Below are 20315 nucleotides of genomic sequence, written 5' to 3' on the forward strand. Positions count from 1 at the left end.
CAGTAAGCATACCGCAGCCATAGCACAACGTGGCCATAACGGTTTGCTAGAACAGCTTCCTTTTCGGTTGCCGCATTGTGCCTAATAACCTGGAAGTCAGCCGCCCGGTCTCCATTATTCACGGCCGAAGCAAATCTGTTACTACTAGCTCTGAGTCACGTTCTCGGAATAGCATCGAATTTCTTCCGTCAGCGAGGCGTAGTGCGACAAGAGCGAGAGGCCAGATTTGCCTTTGGAGGGGCAAAATGGGGAAATAGATGGCGTTGGCCGTTTACAGAGCCGCCGAGTTAGGGAGGTTGTTTGGCCCGGCCGCTGGGCGCTGTCAACGGCGCATCACGTACTACGGCAGTTGTGTTATTCACACCGTACTTTGCTACTGAAATCAGGCACCCATTCACAGTGCAAATACTGCAGACAGTGTCCGATCGCCCAAAATTAAGACCCCTGTCACGTGGGGCTGAATGCTCCGGGGGCCCTGTTTGGTTCGCACAGGGACCCGTGCCTTGAACTTACCTGAAATCTGGCCTTTTTGAGCCTTCTGGACACCTCAACTTTTTCTGGGGCAATTCATAAAGTGGCTGATCGTCACCTCTCGTCTTCAACCCATTTTTTTTTCTCTTCTCTCCAGCAAAGATACCCCCTCACCAGGTTCACAAGCCGGTTCGAGGACAAATAGAGCTCGCTGCGTTAGATCGCTGCGCATTTTCTTTTCCCTTTTCCCTTTCCTCTTGTCAACTACCGGGCTTATACATTGCGCGGGGCATCTTGATCCTCTTCACACATCTTCACAACAATGGCTCGTTCACGGAGCTCCCTGGCCTTGGGGCTGGGCCTGCTCTGCTGGATTACTCTTCTCTTCGCTCCTCTGGCATTTGTCGGAAAGGCCAATGCCGCCAGCGACGAAGTCGACTATGGAACTGTTATCGGAATTGTAAGTCGACAACCCCGCCAATCCATTGGTGTTTGCGATTGTGGTGTTAACACGTTTTCTCTTCTCCTAGGATCTTGGTACTACCTACAGCTGTGTCGGTGTGATGCAGAAGGGCAAGGTTGAGATTCTCGTCAACGACCAGGGTAACCGAATTACTCCTTCCTACGTGGCCTTTACCGATGAGGAGCGACTGGTTGGCGACTCTGCCAAGAACCAGGCCGCCGCCAACCCCACCAACACTGTCTACGATGTCAAGTCAGTTTGCGCCCTTTAACAACTATAACCATCCATCTAAATGAAGAAATTGCTAACTGTTGCGCAGGCGACTGATTGGCCGCAAGTTCAACGAGAAGGAGATCCAGGCCGACATCAAGCACTTCCCCTACAAGGTCATTGACAAGGATGGAAAGCCCATTGTCCAGGTTCAGGTCAACGGCGAGAAGAAGCAGTTCACTCCTGAGGAGGTTTCTGCCATGATTCTCGGCAAGATGAAGGAGGTTGCCGAGTCCTACTTGGGCAAGAAGGTCACCCACGCCGTCGTTACTGTCCCTGCCTACTTCAACGTAAGTTTTCCTCTAGTGTCTGCGCCGCAGAAGAAAAAAAAAAAAAAAGCTTTTTGCTAACGGCTTTGTAGGACAACCAACGTCAGGCTACCAAGGACGCCGGTATCATTGCCGGTTTGAACGTCCTCCGAATCGTCAACGAGCCCACTGCGGCCGCTATTGCCTACGGTCTGGACAAGACTGATGGCGAGCGCCAGATCATTGTCTACGATCTCGGTGGTGGTACCTTTGATGTTTCTCTCCTGTCCATTGACAACGGTGTCTTCGAGGTCTTGGCTACCGCCGGTGACACCCACCTTGGTGGTGAGGACTTTGACCAGAGAATCATCAACTACCTGGCCAAGGCCTACAACAAGAAGAACAGCGTCGACATCACCAAGGATCTCAAGGCCATGGGCAAGTTGAAGCGTGAGGCCGAAAAGGCTAAGCGAACTCTCTCTTCCCAGATGAGCACCCGTATTGAGATTGAGGCTTTCTTCGAGGGCAACGACTTCTCCGAGACTCTTACCCGAGCCAAATTTGAGGAGCTCAACAACGATCTCTTCAAGAAGACCCTGAAGCCTGTTGAGCAGGTCCTCAAGGACGCCAACGTCAAGAAGAGCGAGGTCGACGACATCGTTCTGGTCGGTGGTTCCACTCGTATCCCCAAGGTCCAGTCTCTCATCGAGGAGTACTTTGGTGGCAAGAAGGCTTCCAAGGGTATCAACCCCGATGAGGCTGTCGCTTTCGGTGCCGCTGTCCAGGCTGGTGTTCTCTCCGGAGAGAAGGGTACTGAGGAGATTGTCCTCATGGACGTCAACCCCCTGACCCTCGGTATCGAGACCACTGGCGGAGTCATGACCAAGCTCATCCCCCGCAACACCCCCATCCCTACCCGCAAGAGCCAGATCTTCTCGACTGCTGCTGATAACCAGCCCGTTGTCCTGATCCAGGTCTTCGAGGGTGAGCGTTCCATGACCAAGGACAACAACATCCTGGGCAAGTTCGAGCTTACCGGCATTCCCCCCGCTCCCCGTGGTGTTCCCCAGATCGAGGTTTCCTTCGAGCTTGATGCCAACGGCATCCTCAAGGTCTCCGCCCACGACAAGGGCACCGGCAAGCAGGAGTCCATCACCATCACCAACGACAAGGGCCGTCTCACCCAGGAGGAGATTGACCGCATGGTTGCCGAGGCTGAGAAGTTTGCCGAGGAGGACAAGGCTACCCGTGAGCGCATTGAGGCCCGTAACGGTCTTGAGAACTACGCTTTCAGCCTGAAGAACCAGGTCAACGATGAGGATGGCCTTGGTGGCAAGATTGACGAGGAGGACAAGGAAACTGTAAGTTGAACCTAATCCATCATCTTTCTTTCATGATTACCAGCTGCTAACATGCAATTAGATCCTTGACGCTGTTAAGGAGGCTACCGAGTGGCTCGAGGAGAACGGCGCTGACGCCACCACCGAGGACTTTGAGGAGCAGAAGGAGAAGCTGTCCAACGTCGCCTACCCCATCACCTCCAAGATGTACCAGGGTGCTGGTGGCTCTGAGGACGATGGTGACTTCCACGACGAACTGTAAAAAAATTGCATAGATGTTTATCTTTTAGAGGAACCAAAGAAGTTCCCTGGTGTTATCGTCGGTTATGACGCGGATATGTTTTTAGTCTTATAAAAATATGAATGCAACTTTGCAAATGTAAAGAAAATGCATAAATTGAATCTTGATCTAACATATCGTGCTTGTGTTTGTGAAGAGAGTTGTGTCGATATCATGTGGCAATCATGGTTATTAGGACTTGGTGGATTTGACCTAGCATCTCTTTTCAAGCAGAAGGCATTGAAGCACTCATTGTGAACTTGTATAATCGTATAGCTACCGGCCAACGTAATTAAATCGCCCGGAAGCGTATTACCGAAAAGCTCCATCCCCACTTCCATGTAACCATCTGCATTTTGCACTCTGCATTGTCATGATGGAGCACGAGCAGATATTGTCTGATAATAGGAATACAGCTTTCATTATCTTCATAACCTTGTAAAGTGTAGACACTTTGACTAATACGTGGTCATCGTTTGGGCCAATACATCAGCGAGTTCAGCACGGCTAAATAGTACCAATCAAATGACAACAAAACTTGTCTCTCTTGCATCCAACCCCTCCGCAGCCTCACCGAAGAAGCTAAACAACCCAATGGGAGAGTTATAATATAAAGATGCTATCGCCAAACCAATCGGATGGGGACAACGTATAAGCTGGCGTGGCAAGATGAATTCATCTTTGGGTAGCAAGTCAGTCGCCCAAAATGCCGCTTCCCTTCCGCATTTAATGAGATTCTAAGCAAAGCCTACCTGAACATTCTTGGCATACTCATTTCTATCAGTAACAAGATACTCATCACTACAAATGGCATTACCACGATGGTCCAGCCAGTTCCTTGTCTTCTGTTTAATTCCACTCGTTCAAGCATACCACATATTCGAAACAAACTGTTCTGCCCCCACCACTTTGTCGAATTATGTGTCGGCACCTAACACTCGAGGCACTCTCGACATATTATGGAGTTCTCTCTTCACCATTTTTTCCTGCACATGGGCCCTTCAACACCCTAATATTCCCGAACAACGCGATGGACGTGACCCTGGGTGGTTTGGGGATCTCAAATGGGATTTGAATGGTCTCTGCAGGAGCATATTGCGGATGCTTGTGACAATTATTGCTCCCGAGCTGATAATGGCTATGGCTTCTCTTGACATGTTAGAGGCACGCCAAGATTATAAAGGAATACATGAGTTCGTTGTAAAAGACGAAGGTACATGTACTTGGAGCTTGAGCCACATCTATTATGCAAATATGGGAGGGTTCGTTATACGAAGCACGCCAACGAGCAAACAGAGCTACAACGATCCATATCATCTCGACTGTAAAAGCATCCTTAAGCTTCTGCAGAAGGAAGTTATTTCGGAATTGCCTGATATAAAGGAGGAAGAAATTAAAGACAAGTCCAAAGGCGATATGTTTGTTAAGGTAATCGCAGTTGGACAGATACTTTGGTCTGTCGCTCAGATAATTGCACGGGCTGCTAGAAGGCTCCCTGTTTCACCGCTCGAGGTTGGTGTTGTGGCTTTTGCTGTCTGTGCAATCATTATACATTGTCTTTATTGGAATAAGCCTCAGCGTGTGGGTGTCCCTCAAACCATTCTGCAATATGGTGATAAACCCATACCAGAAGAAGTGTTCCGAAATTTCGGATATACACGTCATTACAGGGGTTTTACCCAGCTGCTGAGGTTTGATGAACCTCTAAGTGGCGCACCGATAAGCATCGACTCTCAAAGGGCTGTAGGGGGCTTCGGGGGAGCCATATCTACGATTATTTCAACCGTTGGTGCGGCTCTGTTTGGAGACATTCATATTGTTGCGTGGAACTTTGCTTTTCCATCAAGGGTCGAGTTGATTCTTTGGAGATGTGCGAGCATTTACACGGCTACAGCCCCTCTTTTCGCCATTTTAGCCTTCATCTGGATCTACTCTATCACACACGATCATATCAAAACAAACAGGCACTTCAATAAAATGATATCTATTTTTGATGTAGGTGCTCTCTATTCACTTTCATGCATATACATCGTTGCGAGGCTTTTTATTCTTGTTGAGATGTTTCGGACACTTTGCTTTCTCCCCCTGGCTCATATGTTTCTACTTGGACATCGAATATTCCACATGTTGCATAGATGGCAATGTTATGCGCCATTCTTATCCATGTCTTGTCTAGGTCGGATCTCGCTTGAGGTCGCAATGGCCTGGGGTAGATATACAGCAGCTCTAGCTCTCAATTTATGCTTCTCACACACAAGATGGAATAATAAAGTACTTCTCGTGTATGTTTTAGAGCATCTATGAAGCAGTTAATAAATATTATATTACTATCTACAAGTCATATTCCACTCAATTTTTGCTAATGTCATGGTGCCTGCAGGTTACACAGACGCCTGCTCAAGAGGTGCATGTACGTCACGTATATCTTTGAGCAGCCAGGTGGCAGGCAGCTGGAACTTGTTTATCTTCCACCACGGCCAATTTCAGGGCAATTTGTGGTCCAAGACAAACCTTTGGAGTGTGCATGAGGAAGAAGTTTTCAGTCTCCTACAGCTGTTGAGAAGAATTTGAGGAGTACGTGGAAGAAGAGAGAGTATATGAGCAACAGAAATCGAAGTGCTCTGGAACTCCGTCACTTGATCTGAACAAAGGCACAACTGCCACATATCTACCAAGGCTCTCAAGCTTTCCAACCCTTACAATCAAGTCTTTTCACGAACGAAGCACCGCTTTTGCCCTATTGAGCCAGCTAACACAATCGACGACTTTGGGGGTGATTATTCTGGTAACTCAAAGACGACATTCACCAAGAGCGAGCGAGCGAGATAGGAAGCTGCACACAGAATATTCCTTTACACAGCTTGACTACGAAAGCAGGCAACATGGCCGATGCTACGCAGAGCAACAATCCTTTTGCTCCAGATGAGAGATCCGCATCACGCGCAGTAAGTTGGACTACTTCTCTACCCTGATTCCATGCAAACTTATTCCACGAAGTGATTGCTTACCAGAGATTACGATTGCAGCCTAGTCGAGCGAGTACAATCAGCTTGCAGCAGGGTTCCATCTACAGCGAGACTCCTGATACCATGACCGTTGATAGCCCAACTGTGACAGCCCCAAAGACCCGGCGTAGAAGGAATACTGACACCAAGATGGCTACCGGATGTACAGAAGATCAAGAAAACGATAGCCAGGAGCAACTGGTGATGGAACTCCTCGACATGGTCGCAGGTGCTACTCCAGATGACTTGGCCTCTCAACAAGACAAGATAACGAGCACCTTGTATCGTCTCAAGGACCTCCAAGACCAGCAACCACCCAAGGTCTCATTCAACCCATCCATTGCCAACAGCCGCCGTGAGCGCCTCGAGGGCTTGTTCATCTATCTCACCTCAGAGCTATCGGCCATACCCGCCACCAACTGGGCGTCGTACAAGAAGAAGCTCATTAAATTCTGCGAATCCGAGCTCATCATCAACATGGAGTTCCCTCAGCGCCTCTACAAGGTCATGGAGATCATCTATCTGCCCGAAGAATTGGAAGCGATCCCCAAAGAGGAATTCGAGAGAATGCGCAGTGTGGCGAGGGTTTGTGCTACTGTTGCCCAGGCCATGGGGCCAGACGGCGAGGTTACGGATGCCCGGGCGGAGAAGTGGATTAGTGCAAAGGTGAGGGATCTTGAGTTCTTGAAGAAGATGTTTCACTCGATGCGAAACACATTTAAAGCCTCTGGGTTTGAGCAGACGGAGATGCCTTGGGAGAGGCAGGGCTAAGCTATGGGGAATGGCCAACGACTTTAGTGATTTGCAGGATTTATACGGCAATTTTGGCATCAGGGCGATGGCGGCTAGAATCTGGCCTGTCGATGTGCTGGAGAGAGTAATCAGAGGAAATTCTACTATCAAAATTAAGTGGTAGTCGAAATAGAAAAAAAAAAAAAAAACCCCTTTCTCCCACTCTCATTCACCAAAGCTGTCCTCTGTTTGAATTCATTGCAGCTATCCTGTTATACAGAATTCTGTCACGTGATAGCGCGGAGCCCGCTCATATCTACGACGCGCTGTCGCGCCATGGATGACGACATCAAGTCAGCTCTTTACAAGGGCGGTAGGAACAAAGAGCATTTCTTTTTTCTTTCTTCCTCATCATAGCAGGCCATTGATTCTTCCAAATAGCGCTTACAGTTTTTGAATATCCAGTTATGCCTGCTGCTAAACGATCTGCTCCTAAACAGGAGTCCGCCGGAACGCGCCGGCGATCTGGCCGCTTATCTAGCACACAAGTAAAGAGCGCCTATTTTGAGGGTTCAAGTGACGAGGAGGAGGAAAAAGAAAAAGCAGTTTCTGGACGCAAGAAGCGTGCAACTCAACCAAAGAAGAGAGCCAGACAAGCAGAGAGCGAATCTGACGGAGAGCAATACAAAGAAGAGTCGGAAGAGGAAGCAGAAGTACAGCCGAAAAAGAAGTCCCGTGGACGTCCTTCTAAGAAGGCCAAAGAGGAATCCGATGAAGACCAGTACAAGGATGTACCTGAAGATGAAGACGATAAGGACGATGAGGATGAAGATGATGACGATGACGGACCAAGAAAAGTTGAGATCATCCCGTTGGAGAAGCTGAGAGATACGGGAGGCGTAGAATACGAAGATCACAAGGTGCACAACAACACCATGCTGTTTCTGCGGGACTTGAAGGCGAACAACAAGAGGCCGTGGCTGAAAGGTGAGCGATCCGAATACTCCAGCCTTAAGCTCTATGTCGGCTGACGGAAATTGCTGCAGCACACGATGGAGAGTACAGGAGAGCGTTGAAAGACTGGCAGTCGTTTGTCGAAACAACAACGCAGACTCTCATCGAGGTCGATGAGACTATCCCTGAATTGCCCGCAAAGGACGTCATCTTTCGCATTCACCGTGATATTCGCTTCAGCAAAGATCCTACCCCGTACAAGGTACGCATTCCTCCTCATCCCACCATCCTCGCAAAGACTCTCTCTTCTCACTCTCAATCCGAATATAGCCTCACTTCTCCGCTGCTTGGTCCCGCACAGGTCGTAAAGGCCCCTACGCGGTGTATTACATCCACTGCGAGCCCAAGGCGACCTTCATCGGCGGCGGTCTCTGGCATCCTGAGGCGGCGCACGTGGCAAAGCTGCGGCAGAGCATCGACGAGACGCCCGAGAGGTGGCGACGAGCCTTTAACGATGCGCTCTTCAAGAAGGAGTTTTTCCCTGCGGTAAAGGCCAAGGATGGGGTCGAGGGCGTGGTTAATGCTTTTGTGGGGAAGAATCAAGAAAATGCTCTGAAGAAGAAGCCAATGGTATGTTTTGGTTACTATCATTTCATTTTTGTTGCATCTATCCGCATCTCAGTCTCATTAGAGGAATCGTCTAGCTGACTGGATGATTGACTAGGGCTACGAAGTCACACATCGCGATATTGAACTCCTCAAGCTCCGAAATTACACTGTCGGGACCAAGATTGACCACGGATTGTTGACTGGTGACGATGCGCAAGCGAAACTCAAGGAGATACTGAGAGGCCTGTCCCCTTTTGTATGTCTTTTCTATTTACTACATTGGTCTACCTCTCTCTATACGATTTGGAATCCATGCTAACTGTGGCGCAACAGGTTAATTTTCTTAATAGCATTGTTATGCCTGATCCTAATCTCGATGACGACGAGAGCGACGACGAAGACGGCGACGGGGGCGAGGATGAGCATAGCGGTGGTGAAGAAGAAGACGAATAATGAGTCCGAGTGGCTGTTGAGTTCTGCGGCTTGGATACCTATCATTTGGGGAAGTGATGTATCATACATGTTCAAATGCAGGGATGACGCTGCATTTATATCTTAGAGGCAATTGGGTAGATGACTCAATCTGACAAGCTGCATGTTGTCTAAGCAACAAACCGGGCAATTCATCTTTCTACTGTGTACAATCCCTGTCAAAATCTCACCGGCCAAGCTTCCTCCCGACATGGGTGAGAACATGGGAACAGCTACCAGTTCAAATCAAAGCCATTATGCGATACCGCACAGCACGGCGGGTTGTGGATGGTATGCTGACATAAAAATCACACCGATTTCACCGCATTTCCTTCCCTCCTCATGGCAGCCAAAAACTCCCGAAATGCGTGAGACCGCAAGCGTCACTCAGTGGGGGGTCCGACACGCTCAGAAAGCAGGCGACATCTGACATCTGACACCGAGTCGCAACCAGTGGGACGATGCCACCCAAGCTCACGCAGAGCATGAAGGAAGTCGCCGAAAGGGGCCGGCAAAACGGGCCGTGTTCTGTCCCAGGACTGTCCCAGGACTGTCCAATGGCAAACAATGGACAGCCCCCAAATGTGGTGGTGCCCCCCTCCCCCCCGCTTCCCCAAGATCGATCGCCTGTCTCTCCGCATCTCCGGTTGATCTTCGAACGGTGTTGCTGAGAGAGGTTATAGGCCACACGAGTTATTAGCCGCCAATGTACATACATTATTTGGAGGGTGGCGTCGCCTACGATCTTTGTCTTGCAATTCGTGGGGGGACTCCGACGATAAGAACCAAATCGCATGACATAACGACGTCGTCCTGGTTGTCTTGGATTCGTCGCCTGCGAGTTTTAAGGTTACATCTGTGTCCCTGAATTGGCACGCTCATCACACGATGTCGTGCCCTGGTTCAGCCACAGCCACGTTCAAGCCCGGCAGACGCCAGGATTGGAGAGTTTCTTATCCGTTAGTGGTGCAAATGACTGTGCGCGTGGCGGCGTCTGGCGTGGACGAACGAATGCAGCCAGAGACACGGCTTACTGAGGGGTTGCTGTGCGTGGCTAAACGTCATATAGGAAATTTGAGAGTTTCCTCTCGTGAAAAACGAGGTTTGAAGTTGTTTCTTTTATAAAGCTCGTATTCCGTCTCGTCTGCTTTCTTCATTTACACCCAAATGCTGAGTTGATGTCCAAATTTTGATAATACACATGTGCTGCCGTCCGGTGATTGAAATCATCGGCCTTTGATTGAACATAATCTTTTGTTAAAAAGAAAAAAAGAAACTTAAAATGACCCCAATCGCAACAAGCAATGGCACAGCCAGAGGTGTTGCTGAAGGCCGGCCTCGTATCCTCATCCCAGAAAAGGTTTCACCAGATGGCATGGCAATGCTGGAGCCACACTTTGATGTGGACGTCAAGCTAGGCCTGACACCTGCGGAACTCATCTCTCAGATTCCGGGGTACCATGGCCTAATTGTCCGTTCCGAGACCAAAGTAACGGAAGAGGTTCTTACTGCTGGTAAAAAGCTCAGAGTGGTGGCAAGGGCGGGCGTCGGTGTTGATAATATCGACGTACCAGCGGCAACTTCACGGGGCGTCATTGTCGTCAACTCGCCTTCGGGGAATATCCTCGCCGCTGCGGAGCATACGATAGCCTTGCTGCTTGCTACTGCTAGGAATATTGGCAAGGCAGATGGAAGTTTAAAGCAGGGAGGCTGGGAACGGAGCAAGCTCGTCGGAATCGAGGTGGGACGAAAAGTCCTAGGCATCGTTGGGTTGGGCAAGGTCGGCATGAATGTGGCACGAATGGCAAAGGGCCTTGGCATGCAAGTCATTGCTGTTGATCCGTATGCCAACCCAGACATGGCACGCCAGGCGGGTGTTGACCTGGCGTCCAGCCTGAAGGACATCCTACCTACTGTGGACTTTCTCACTATCCATACGCCACTGCTAGCAACAACACTTGATCTTGTCGGCGAAGAAGAGTTCAAGTTGATGAAGAAGACTGCGCGAGTGCTCAATGTCGCAAGGGGAGGAGTGTATAACGAAGCGGCGTTGGTGAAGGCTCTTGACGAGGGATGGATTGCCGGGGCTGGCATCGACGTCTTCACATCTGAACCTCCAAAGGCAGACACGGCGGCTAGTCAGATAGCCAAGCATCCCAAAGTGGTGGCCACGCCTCACTTAGGAGCCTCCACGATTGAGGCCCAAGAGAACGTATCAATAGACGTGTGCACACAAGTGCTCGAGATCCTTCAAGGCGGCCTTCCCACCAGCGCCGTCAACGCGCCAATCATTCTGCCCGAAGAGTATCGCAAGCTGCAACCCTTTGTGCAGCTGATTGAGAAGATGGGGCGTCTTTATACGCAACACTTCGTCCGGACCAAGGGAGGTCTGGTTGGCGGACGCAACTTCGAGCTGATCTACCACGGCGACTTGGCGGACATGTCCAACACGAAGCCGCTGTACGCCGCACTGGTAAAGGGGCTGGTTGCATCGTTCAGCGACTCTCACGTCAACATTGTCAATGCAACGCTGATTGCCAAGGAAAAGGGCATCAAGATAAGCGAGACGCACTCGCACCAAGCGGGCGAGCTGACGTACGCGAACCTGGTGACACTCAGAGCCCGCGCAGAGGACGGCAGAGGCCAGCAGATCATTGAAGGGTACGCGTCCGGTAAACGGCTGTACATCTCCAAGCTGGACCGCTTCAATGCAACGTTCAATCCCGAGGGCACGATGATCATCCTGCACAACTATGACGAACCGGGAAAGATTGGAGGCGTCGGCATGGTGTTGGGGTCTCACGGGATCAACATCAGATTCATGCAGGTCGCCAGCTTAGACGAAGACTCGAAGCAAGCTGAAACAGACGCGGTGAGAAGGGAGAACGAGGCTCTGATGATTTTGGGAATAGACAGGCCGGTCGACGAGGAGGTGATGGAGGGACTGCGTAGGTCAGAGGGAGTGCTGGACGTGGTGTTGGTGCAGCTGTGATGGCGATATATGTATGTATCTTATCAATCATTGAGCCGTATATATTAGTACCTTGGTATGAATGACCACTGTACGTCCACCATTTTCTGCGTGGTTCTGCATACCTCGCCAGAGAGAGACATTGGAGAATAACAGCGCGGATCAAGCTTAAAACTCTATTTAGTGGCTCTTGCCCTGAATCAGGTGCAAACAATGCGATCCTTGGCCATGGATGGAATGGAGCGAGCTGTTGTTTCAAGCACCAGAAACATCAATCCATAATCCAAAAGTCGAGGTGCACTGTAACTGTCGCTGTAAATCCAGCATGCAGAATTGGATAGTGCATCCGGCGTAGTGCGCTCACCAGCACATGCGGCCGTACTGCCGAGCGTGGGGCCGCTTTGGCGCAGGAACCAGACCAGTCGTCATGGCGCACGGTCCACTGGATTCCACCAAAGCCGCTAGCCTTCCAGGCGGCCCACAGGGCTCGAGCGTCCCAAAAGCTTCCTGACGTCCCCAGTACTACGTAGGTACTTGTGCTTTGTCTGGCTTGAGCTCCCGAGAGGAAACTTTGCTACGTGGTAAAACCTAAAACCTCAAACCTCTCGAGGTTGCGCAGGGCTTTGGATCCCGAGGCATCGACATCGGCCCTGAACAGACGAGTTTCCGTCTTCACTTTCCTGCTTCTTCTCACTTCTTGATTCCTCCATCTCTTCGCTGTCGTCAGCTCGCGTTTCTGGAGACATCGCACGCTACCAGACCGTCAGCAGCCAGTGACTGCGGGTCCTCTTTTCTCGATCGCAACACCAGAGACGTGCCTCGCCAGAGCAATTGATCGGCCGTTTTCAGCCTCCGCAGCGGCGGTCTACGCCTTGGTCACTGGATCGAAATTAGCCAAAGAATAATCCTGCTATGCCGAGGAGAAGCACGACCGGAGGGCTTGCCAGCTTCCGCCCTGCTGTCCTGGGCCTGGGGCGAGTGCTCGGCCTCTGCTTGACAGCTTCAGCAGCGCCAGTGTCCGTGTCGCAGCACGACCACAATGACGACCACTCAAACACTCCCGTGTGGGTGCTGGCTGTCTCGTCGATGACGCTGGTTCTGCTGGGCGGTGCTTTTGCAGGCTTGACTATCGCGTACGTTGTCCGAACTCGGAATCGCGGCTGGCGAGAAACTGACATTGCCACAGATTGATGGGCCAAGACTCCATCTACCTCCAGGTCCTATCCGGCGATCCCAACGAACCACAACACAAAAACGCGGAGAGAGTCCTCCGACTACTCAATCGCGGAAAGCATTGGGTGCTCGTCACCCTCCTTCTCGCCAACGTCATCGTCAACGAATCGCTTCCCGTCGTGCTGGACCGCTTCTTGGGTGGCGGTGTTGCCGCTGTTGTGGGTAGTACAATTCTTATCGGTGAGCACCCTTGGCCTATCCTTGTCCCTAGTTTTCGTTTGCTTCCGTTGCCGCGTGTCCTAAGACTAACCTGGAGCGTAGTCATCTTTGGCGAAATCGTGCCTCAATCGGTGTGTGTGAGATACGGCCTACCTATTGGCGGATACATGTCCACCCCCGTCTTGATTCTCATGTATCTTTTGGGGCCGGTAGCATGGCCCACCGCGAAGCTCCTCGATTGGATTCTCGGAGAGGATCACGGCACATTATACAAGAAGAGCGGCCTCAAGACGCTCGTTACGCTACACAAGTCACTTGGCGAAGTGTCGGAGCGACTGAACCAGGATGAGGTCACCATCATTACTGCCGTTTTGGACCTCAAGGACAAGCCCGTATCGGAAGTCATGACGCCCATGGACGACGTGTTTACTCTTGCCGAGGACCACATCCTGGATGAGGCCACCATGGACATGATTCTGTCTTCCGGATACTCGAGAATTCCCATCTACCGCGCAGGCAAACCAACCGACTTCGTGGGCATGCTACTTGTCAAGACGCTCATCACATACGATCCCGAAGACCGGATCCCGGTTAGAGATGTGCAATTGGGAGCTGTTGTAGAAACGCGACCCGAGACGAGCTGCCTCGACATTATCAACTTTTTCCAAGAAGGCAAATCACACATGGTGCTAGTGTCTGAATATCCCGGTGCTAACCACGGTGCTCTCGGTGTCGTTACTCTGGAAGATGTTATCGAAGAGCTCATTGGAGAGTGAGTAGACCAATTGGGATTCCCTTCTTTTTCTCTTTTACCTTTTTTTTGGCCTTCTCCTTGTTCTGCCCTTGTTCTACTCTTTTTCACGCACTTGCGGCGTACTTCTAGTTACTAATGTGAGATATACAGGGAAATTGTGGACGAATCGGATGTCTACGTCGACGTACACAAGGCCATTCGGCGTCTGACCCCGGCTCCCCGAGCCCACCGCAGACATAGCGACGTGCCAGGCGCAGGCGTGGCAGTCAGGAAAGCACCGGAGAATGCGGGCAGCAACCATAAACCTTCAGAAGGTCAGGAGGTGGAAGTTGGCTCTTTCAAGAGCGACTCGGGCCACCTTGAGCGCCCTCCCAAAACAGCCGTGTTTATGAAGCGCCAACACTCAGCAGGACCCGACGGTCGCATCGGGAAAAACCCCGTGCCTGTGAAAGCTTCGCTCGACGAGATGCGACAGCAGCTGAAGCTCGGCCCTGCGAACCGCGCGGCGAACCCGTTGAGCAGCACACGAGGAAGTGTATTCAAGATTAAGCAAGGCTTGGGAACGACGGTGGTGACAACCACAACCCCTGACGCAAAGACGACTGTTATCGACGCAGAAGCTGCAGAGGAGCACAATGAACATACGCCATTACTGGGTAAGGGCCAGAACGGTGCAAGCTAGTGGGGGCGAGATGAAGTACGGACTCCGAGTGTGCATGGAATAGGAGGAAATATGGCGGAGTATGGATGATACAAAAAAGAAAGGGGGAACAGATGAAAACAAAAATCTTATGCGGGTTACTGGACCGCAAAAGTGTTGTCTCCATTTTCACTTTTCTATGTTATAAGCGTCTTGAAGGATTAGGGTGCTGCTCCAAATTACGGAGAAGACATGCCCTTGTTTTCTTTTATTTCAATATTACGTGTCTTTTATATGCTCTACGTCTTTTTTTTTCTTGGTCTGGACTCTATTATTCTATTACCTTGAAATTGTCCAACTCTTTTCTTTTTCTCTCATGTCTAATCATACCAAATAGCATTCATGCCGAATCCTGGCTCCGGGACGCGTACTCTCGCAACGCGCGCCAAGAACTCGTCCTGCCACCGGTAAATCTCCAGCCAGCCCTCCTGATCATCGGTTATGGCAACCCACTCGTCAGACCAATCGCTAGGCGCGACAGCATTGCTGTGGCCGCCGCTGGTGGGCGTGGGATTCAAGCAAATCTGGCGCTCAATGGCGCCGCTGTCGGACAGCTTGAAGGCGGCGACGTAGCCCGTCAGGTCGAAGCTGTTTGCGCGGGACGAGGCGAAGAGGTACCGCCCCGAGTGGGAGAGGGCGCAGACGTCGGCACGGTACTGGGTCCAGCGGTTGGGGATGCCGGGCGGGATGAGGGGGTAGTGGCGGTGGGTGAAGACGGGCATGTGGGTGGCGGGATCGATGAGGTACTCGCAGATGCGGTTGCCCTTTTCCATGAGGGCGTAGAGGTAGGATCCCGAGGGGTGGATGGCGACCCAGCGCGGGTGGTCGCGCGGGTCGGGGCAGTCGACGGATCCGACGAGCTGGAGCTCGGGCGATGAGGCGTCGAGCTTCTTGTGGACCCAGAGCTTGTTGGCTGTGAGGTCGGCGGAGTAGAGGTACGTCTCTGTCGGGTCAAAGACCATGCCGTGGATGCCGCTGTTTGGCTGGTACTCGTAGTTTTGGACGTTGGAAGTGAGGGCGCCGGAGGAAGGGTCGGTGGTGAAGACGGAGCCGTGGCCGGCGTGTTTGTAAAAGGGGTTGCAGTAGACTGCGAAGGGGGGCTTGCGCGCGGGGAGGAGGAAGATGGCGCGGGTGTTTGTTTCGGCGGAAGCGGCAAGGGCTGTTTTTTTTTTGTTTGTTTGTGTTAGAAGGCGGATATTAGATGGTTTGTATATAGGTATATATCATGAAATGTGTATATATGTGAGAGATGGGGTGAAGAGAGACTCACGGTGGTGAAGCATGGGGTGAGACACTTGGTGGACGATGTCTGTGGGAGAATTGACCTTGAAGCTGGACCACTTCTTCATGGCGGCGCCGTAGATGGCTTTTTTCTCATGCTGTTATGAAAATCGCATTGTCAGTATTATTCTCGTGAAATAGATTGGAGGAAGCTGCACTCACGTCAAACGCCATCCACGAGATGGGCTCATCCTGGGCAATCTCGGTGCGCGCGACGAGTTTCAGGGTCAGAGCCTCGTCGTCAAACGCAAAAGTGAAGATTGCGCCCGGCGGCGTCCAAGTGCCGACCATGAGGTGGTGGATTGGCATCTTTGGCGGCTTTCCGTGTTGTTGTTGCTGAGCTTGGTTTGTGAGATGTGAGGAGAATTGGAGTCGTTGGATGGAGACGGAGACTGCTTGATTGGAGGTGGGATTGCGGAGGAACCGTGGGTACAAGCCGAAATTACGATGACAAAAGCGAAAGGAGCATGATCTGTTCATCTGAAAATGGCGTGACGTTGACGATGCAAGTCGAGATGGATTGAAACCGAAATCAATACTGCTACTGTTGTATTGGCAAGCTGGATATTCCTTTACCCCGTACCTACATCATTGCTCTGCTACTCCAAGTAAACCCCCCCCCCATCCCGAAGCTAGTGCCGGCGCCCCCCCAAAACTAGCGCCGCCATATCCGAAGCGGAAAAAAAAAACATGCCACAAGGAGAAGAAGGCCTGATTTGATTTACCGGTATTGGAATGACGGGCATTGGCTGGGAGAGAGAGAGCGCGAGAGAGATAGAGAGCCCTTGCCGCGCCCTGGATCCGGAGAATCCAGAAGCAGAAAATCGCGGGGCAAAATTGGGAAGCAGAAATGTGGGGGAGGCGCTAAATGGGTGAGAAGTGAGGGGCTTTTGCCGCCGGTTTGTAGGTTCGGTAATTGGGCGACTCCGGGTAGTTAGAGCATGTAGCCGTGAGCTCCGGAAAGGGAATCCGGGGGAGGTTTTTTCTTTTTCTTTTTTTTGTTTAAGTTGCTGAGAACGAGAGGTGGTAATTACAGTAAATGGAGGAATTGATGTGTTTATATGTAATTGTGTATTAGTAGTTGTTATGATGAGAGACTGAAGAGAAAAAGCAAAGATAGAGTCGAAATGTCGTAATGTGTTATCTATATGATTCCATCTGGCTACCCCCTGCAGCTCCCACGGTAGTATCCAAGAGCCCCAGAAGATACCAACAAGCCCAGCAGCTCCGGCGCGCGGCTGTCCCGCGTGTCTGTCGGTCGCTACGAGTCCCGACTTCAGCTCCCGGACCTCGTTTCCGTGAGTCGAGGCAGGGGGGCTAGAGGCGGGTTTAGCTGGTTCCACTGACGACGGGGTGGCGCTGACAGAAGCCAGACAAAGCCTTTATCCGCTGGGGATGATGGGCATGTGAATCGAAGGCATGGAAGAGGATGGATTAGTACGAGTATAGTGGCTATTACATAGGGTTTGGACACTAATGAAATTCTTATGTGCTACGTATGTATACTCGCATCGATTATATATATATCTCTGGACGTCTGTCTGTCTGTCTATCTGTCTGCATCTCCTCATCCCATCTCATCTCACACCTCAACCTCCAAAGACACACACACACACACACACACACACATACAGACTCTGATTGATACCTTGGTATAACTTCATCCTCACTCATTCCAATCTCATCTCATATACACCCACATCACATCAATACCAGCAAAATGGCCACCAACGGCACCAACGGCACCAATGGCCAGAGCAGCCGCTTCGACCCAACCTTTACGCAGCGCGTCATCGAGACCATGGGCCCCAACATGACCCCCCGCAACCGCGAGGTCATGAGCTCGCTGCTGCGGCATCTGCACGACTTTGCGCGCGAGGTCGAGCTGACGGTCGACGAGTGGATGACGGGCGTGCACTTTATCAACGCCGTGGGCCAGATCTCGACCAAGACGCGCAACGAGGCGCACCGCGTGTCTGATGTCCTGGGCCTGGAGTCGTAAGTCTTTTCTTCAACTCTTCCTCAACTCTTTCTCAACCCACAACTAACACCAACAACCCAAACAGCCTCGTCGATGAAATCGCCAACAAGATCGTGGCCGAGGGCGACATCGATCCTACCTCGTCCTCCATCCTCGGCCCCTTCTGGTCCCCCAACGCCCCCTTCCGCGAAAACGGCGCCTCCATCATCCAGGACCCGAACCCCTCGGGCCGCGTCGCCCTCATGCACGGCACCATCACCGACCTGCTGACCGGCAAGCCCATCCCCAACGCCGTCTTCGACATCTGGCAGGCCAGCGCCAACGGCAAGTACGACTTCCAGGACCCGGAGAACCAGACGCCCAACAACCTGCGCGGCAAGTTCAGGGCCGACGAGAACGGCAAGTATTGGTTCTACTGCTACCATCCCACGGCGTACTCGCTGCCCACCGATGGGCCTGCGTATAAGCTGCTGTCGCTCATGGACAGACATCCCATGCGCCCTGCCCACATCCACATCATGGTGAGTAAAACAGATCCAGCTTGACAAGTCAAAAAAAAAAAAAAAAACAAAGCGATGATGCGGGAGACTAACACGAGTCGTCAAAGGTCACCCACCCCGAGTACAAGGGCTGCACCACGCAGCTCTACCCCAAGGACGACCCCTGGTTGGCCACCGACACCGTCTTCGCTGTCAAGGACGACCTCATCATCGACTTTAAGCCGCTCAAGGGCGACGACAAGGCCGAGCTGGATCTCGAGTACAACGTCGTGCTGGCGCCCAAGGGATACAAGGGCAAGCAGTTTTAAAGGGAACAAGACAAGACAGGACAAGATGAAGAGAAAGAGACTGTTTAGCGATGTATTTTTTTTTTTTTTTTCTTTTTTCTTTCTTTTTTTTTTTGTTTGATGAGTATTGCCATGTATTATGAACGGCCTTGCTGGATTATGGGATGTAAAGAAGAAAGAAAACGAGCTGGGAGGACATCATGTGTATTATGTATGGAGGCTAGCATTATCACCTACCTACCTGGGTAAACCTGCAGAGGCGCATAGACTGCAATTGACAAATTAATTCCATTTTCTGAGTTTTGACGCATTTCACGGATGATACTCCAACTCACAACTCACCTCTTCTTTCTCACTCTCACTCACTCATTGTCTCTCTCACCCAAAGCATCTCATGTCACGTCGGCACAACTCATTCTCTCATCCCCCCTTCACACCCCTGCAAAAAACCCAGCAACGGCAACTCACACGTGCGCTCAACTTGACTCAGGCATTCGTAATGTATGCCTTGCTTTTCTCCCTTGCACGGACGGCCGCCGAGCATCCGCATCCGCCCCCCTCTTATCTCATACCACACGTACATACATACATACATGCGGTATAACATATAACATACATACAACATACATACATTGCAACATACTTACATACATACACACGTACATGGAACACGCCATCAAACCTCTCAAGGTCCTCCCGTCCCGTCATCGAAACGAACAAAACGCCCCGATTGGATTGGTCCTCCCGCAAAGGCCCGCCAATTGACCAACCGCCAACTCACGATGCACGCCATCCATCCTCACCAACCGCCTCGCCTCGCCAACCTCAACTTGACGCAAAGATAAACACAGCCCGCCCCGCCATGTGACGAAAGACCATGCCGCTCTCAATCTCGTCACAATCACACCTGATCCGCTTCCTTCTTTTTTCCTTCTTTCTCTTCCAGCCACCCCCAACAAAAGCCTGGACTCTCATCGACGACAAAAACCAAGCAGGGATATTCCACTCGCCTCGTCCCAGCCTCTCACCAGCCTCTCGACTTCCCGGCCCACGACCATCACAGCCCGCCAAAAAATTAAACAGCGTAGAAGTCAAAAACCGGCTCTTGATACCGCCATCATCCGACTGGTCACATCCACACACCACATGTCAAGAGAGTTTTCGAGATCAATTAAAAAAAAAAGACCTCATTCAACTTCTCTCCACACCACCCTCAAACAAAACAAAAAAAAAAAGTTACCGTCCCTTTTTCTTTTCCCCAGAAACCGGCACATCTTGCTGCATGTCTCACTCACTCACCCTCTCGCCGCCACGCGCCGCAACGCCAAAAAAAAACCGCCCAGGGAAAAAGCAAAGCCCACCCACAAGCCCCCGGCCCAAGCACCGCCCCCGGTTCCGCGTGTTCTAGTACGAGTCCAGTACATACAAAAGCTGCGATGCTCCATACAAATTCGCAGGTACAGCACAGCACAGAACAGCACAGAACAGACAGGAATAGAAACCTGCAAAAGCCGTAGAAACTTGTCCAGACCGGTGCAATAAAAGGTCCCTACGCACATGCACATGCAGCCATGCTACTGCACATTGGCTGGGCTAGCACAAGACA

The 20315-nt window shown here is 51.3% G+C and overlaps 9 protein-coding genes across 9 annotated transcripts; 8 read left to right on the forward strand and 1 right to left on the reverse strand.

Annotated features, from left to right (window-relative positions):
• Positions 1 to 589: 589 nt before the first annotated feature.
• bip1 (molecular chaperone bip1) lies at positions 590 to 3203 on the forward strand (the record flags this gene model as incomplete). Its single annotated transcript, XM_014103628.1, has 5 exons — positions 590 to 931; positions 1002 to 1186; positions 1254 to 1494; positions 1566 to 2813; positions 2875 to 3203. The coding sequence occupies 5 exons, from the start codon at positions 794 to 796 to the stop codon at positions 3052 to 3054; spliced, it is 1992 nt and encodes a 663-aa protein (XP_013959103.1).
• A 676-nt stretch (positions 3204 to 3879) lies between these two features.
• On the forward strand, positions 3880 to 5376 carry TRIVIDRAFT_30995 (uncharacterized protein; the record flags this gene model as incomplete). Its single annotated transcript, XM_014103629.1, has 1 exon — positions 3880 to 5376. One exon carries the CDS (start codon positions 3880 to 3882, stop codon positions 5374 to 5376), a length of 1497 nt encoding a protein of 498 aa, XP_013959104.1.
• Positions 5377 to 5954: 578 nt separating this feature from the next.
• TRIVIDRAFT_61661 (uncharacterized protein) lies at positions 5955 to 6848 on the forward strand (the record flags this gene model as incomplete). Its single annotated transcript, XM_014103630.1, has 2 exons — positions 5955 to 6017; positions 6099 to 6848. The coding sequence occupies 2 exons, from the start codon at positions 5955 to 5957 to the stop codon at positions 6846 to 6848; spliced, it is 813 nt and encodes a 270-aa protein (XP_013959105.1).
• A 431-nt stretch (positions 6849 to 7279) lies between these two features.
• Positions 7280 to 7753, forward strand: TRIVIDRAFT_139061 (uncharacterized protein; the record flags this gene model as incomplete). The annotated part of the gene is made up of 2 exons (XM_014103631.1): positions 7280 to 7550; positions 7611 to 7753. Coding segments are annotated over 2 exons (414 nt in total), but the record flags the coding sequence as incomplete, so codon positions are not given.
• TRIVIDRAFT_168727 (uncharacterized protein) lies at positions 7496 to 8997 on the forward strand (the record flags this gene model as incomplete). Its single annotated transcript, XM_014103632.1, has 5 exons — positions 7496 to 7796; positions 7856 to 8025; positions 8094 to 8393; positions 8488 to 8628; positions 8706 to 8997. 5 exons carry the CDS (start codon positions 7745 to 7747, stop codon positions 8823 to 8825), a joined length of 783 nt encoding a protein of 260 aa, XP_013959107.1.
• A 1030-nt stretch (positions 8998 to 10027) lies between these two features.
• On the forward strand, positions 10028 to 11984 carry TRIVIDRAFT_84807 (uncharacterized protein; the record flags this gene model as incomplete). Its single annotated transcript, XM_014103633.1, has 1 exon — positions 10028 to 11984. The coding sequence occupies one exon, from the start codon at positions 10126 to 10128 to the stop codon at positions 11833 to 11835; it is 1710 nt and encodes a 569-aa protein (XP_013959108.1).
• Positions 11985 to 13004: 1020 nt separating this feature from the next.
• Positions 13005 to 14642, forward strand: TRIVIDRAFT_30160 (uncharacterized protein; the record flags this gene model as incomplete). Its single annotated transcript, XM_014103634.1, has 3 exons — positions 13005 to 13227; positions 13309 to 13978; positions 14111 to 14642. 3 exons carry the CDS (start codon positions 13005 to 13007, stop codon positions 14640 to 14642), a joined length of 1425 nt encoding a protein of 474 aa, XP_013959109.1.
• Positions 14643 to 14980: 338 nt separating this feature from the next.
• On the reverse strand, positions 14981 to 16250 carry TRIVIDRAFT_29781 (uncharacterized protein; the record flags this gene model as incomplete). The annotated part of the gene is made up of 3 exons (XM_014103635.1): positions 14981 to 15819; positions 15931 to 16039; positions 16104 to 16250. The coding sequence occupies 3 exons, from the start codon at positions 16248 to 16250 to the stop codon at positions 14981 to 14983; spliced, it is 1095 nt and encodes a 364-aa protein (XP_013959110.1).
• Positions 16251 to 17661: 1411 nt separating this feature from the next.
• TRIVIDRAFT_199479 (uncharacterized protein) lies at positions 17662 to 18730 on the forward strand (the record flags this gene model as incomplete). Its single annotated transcript, XM_014103636.1, has 3 exons — positions 17662 to 17939; positions 18008 to 18443; positions 18530 to 18730. 3 exons carry the CDS (start codon positions 17662 to 17664, stop codon positions 18728 to 18730), a joined length of 915 nt encoding a protein of 304 aa, XP_013959111.1.
• Positions 18731 to 20315: the final 1585 nt, after the last annotated feature.

This window comes from Trichoderma virens, assembly GCF_000170995.1.
Source record: "Trichoderma virens Gv29-8 chromosome Unknown TRIVIscaffold_4, whole genome shotgun sequence".
Taxonomy (NCBI): domain Eukaryota; kingdom Fungi; phylum Ascomycota; class Sordariomycetes; order Hypocreales; family Hypocreaceae; genus Trichoderma; species Trichoderma virens.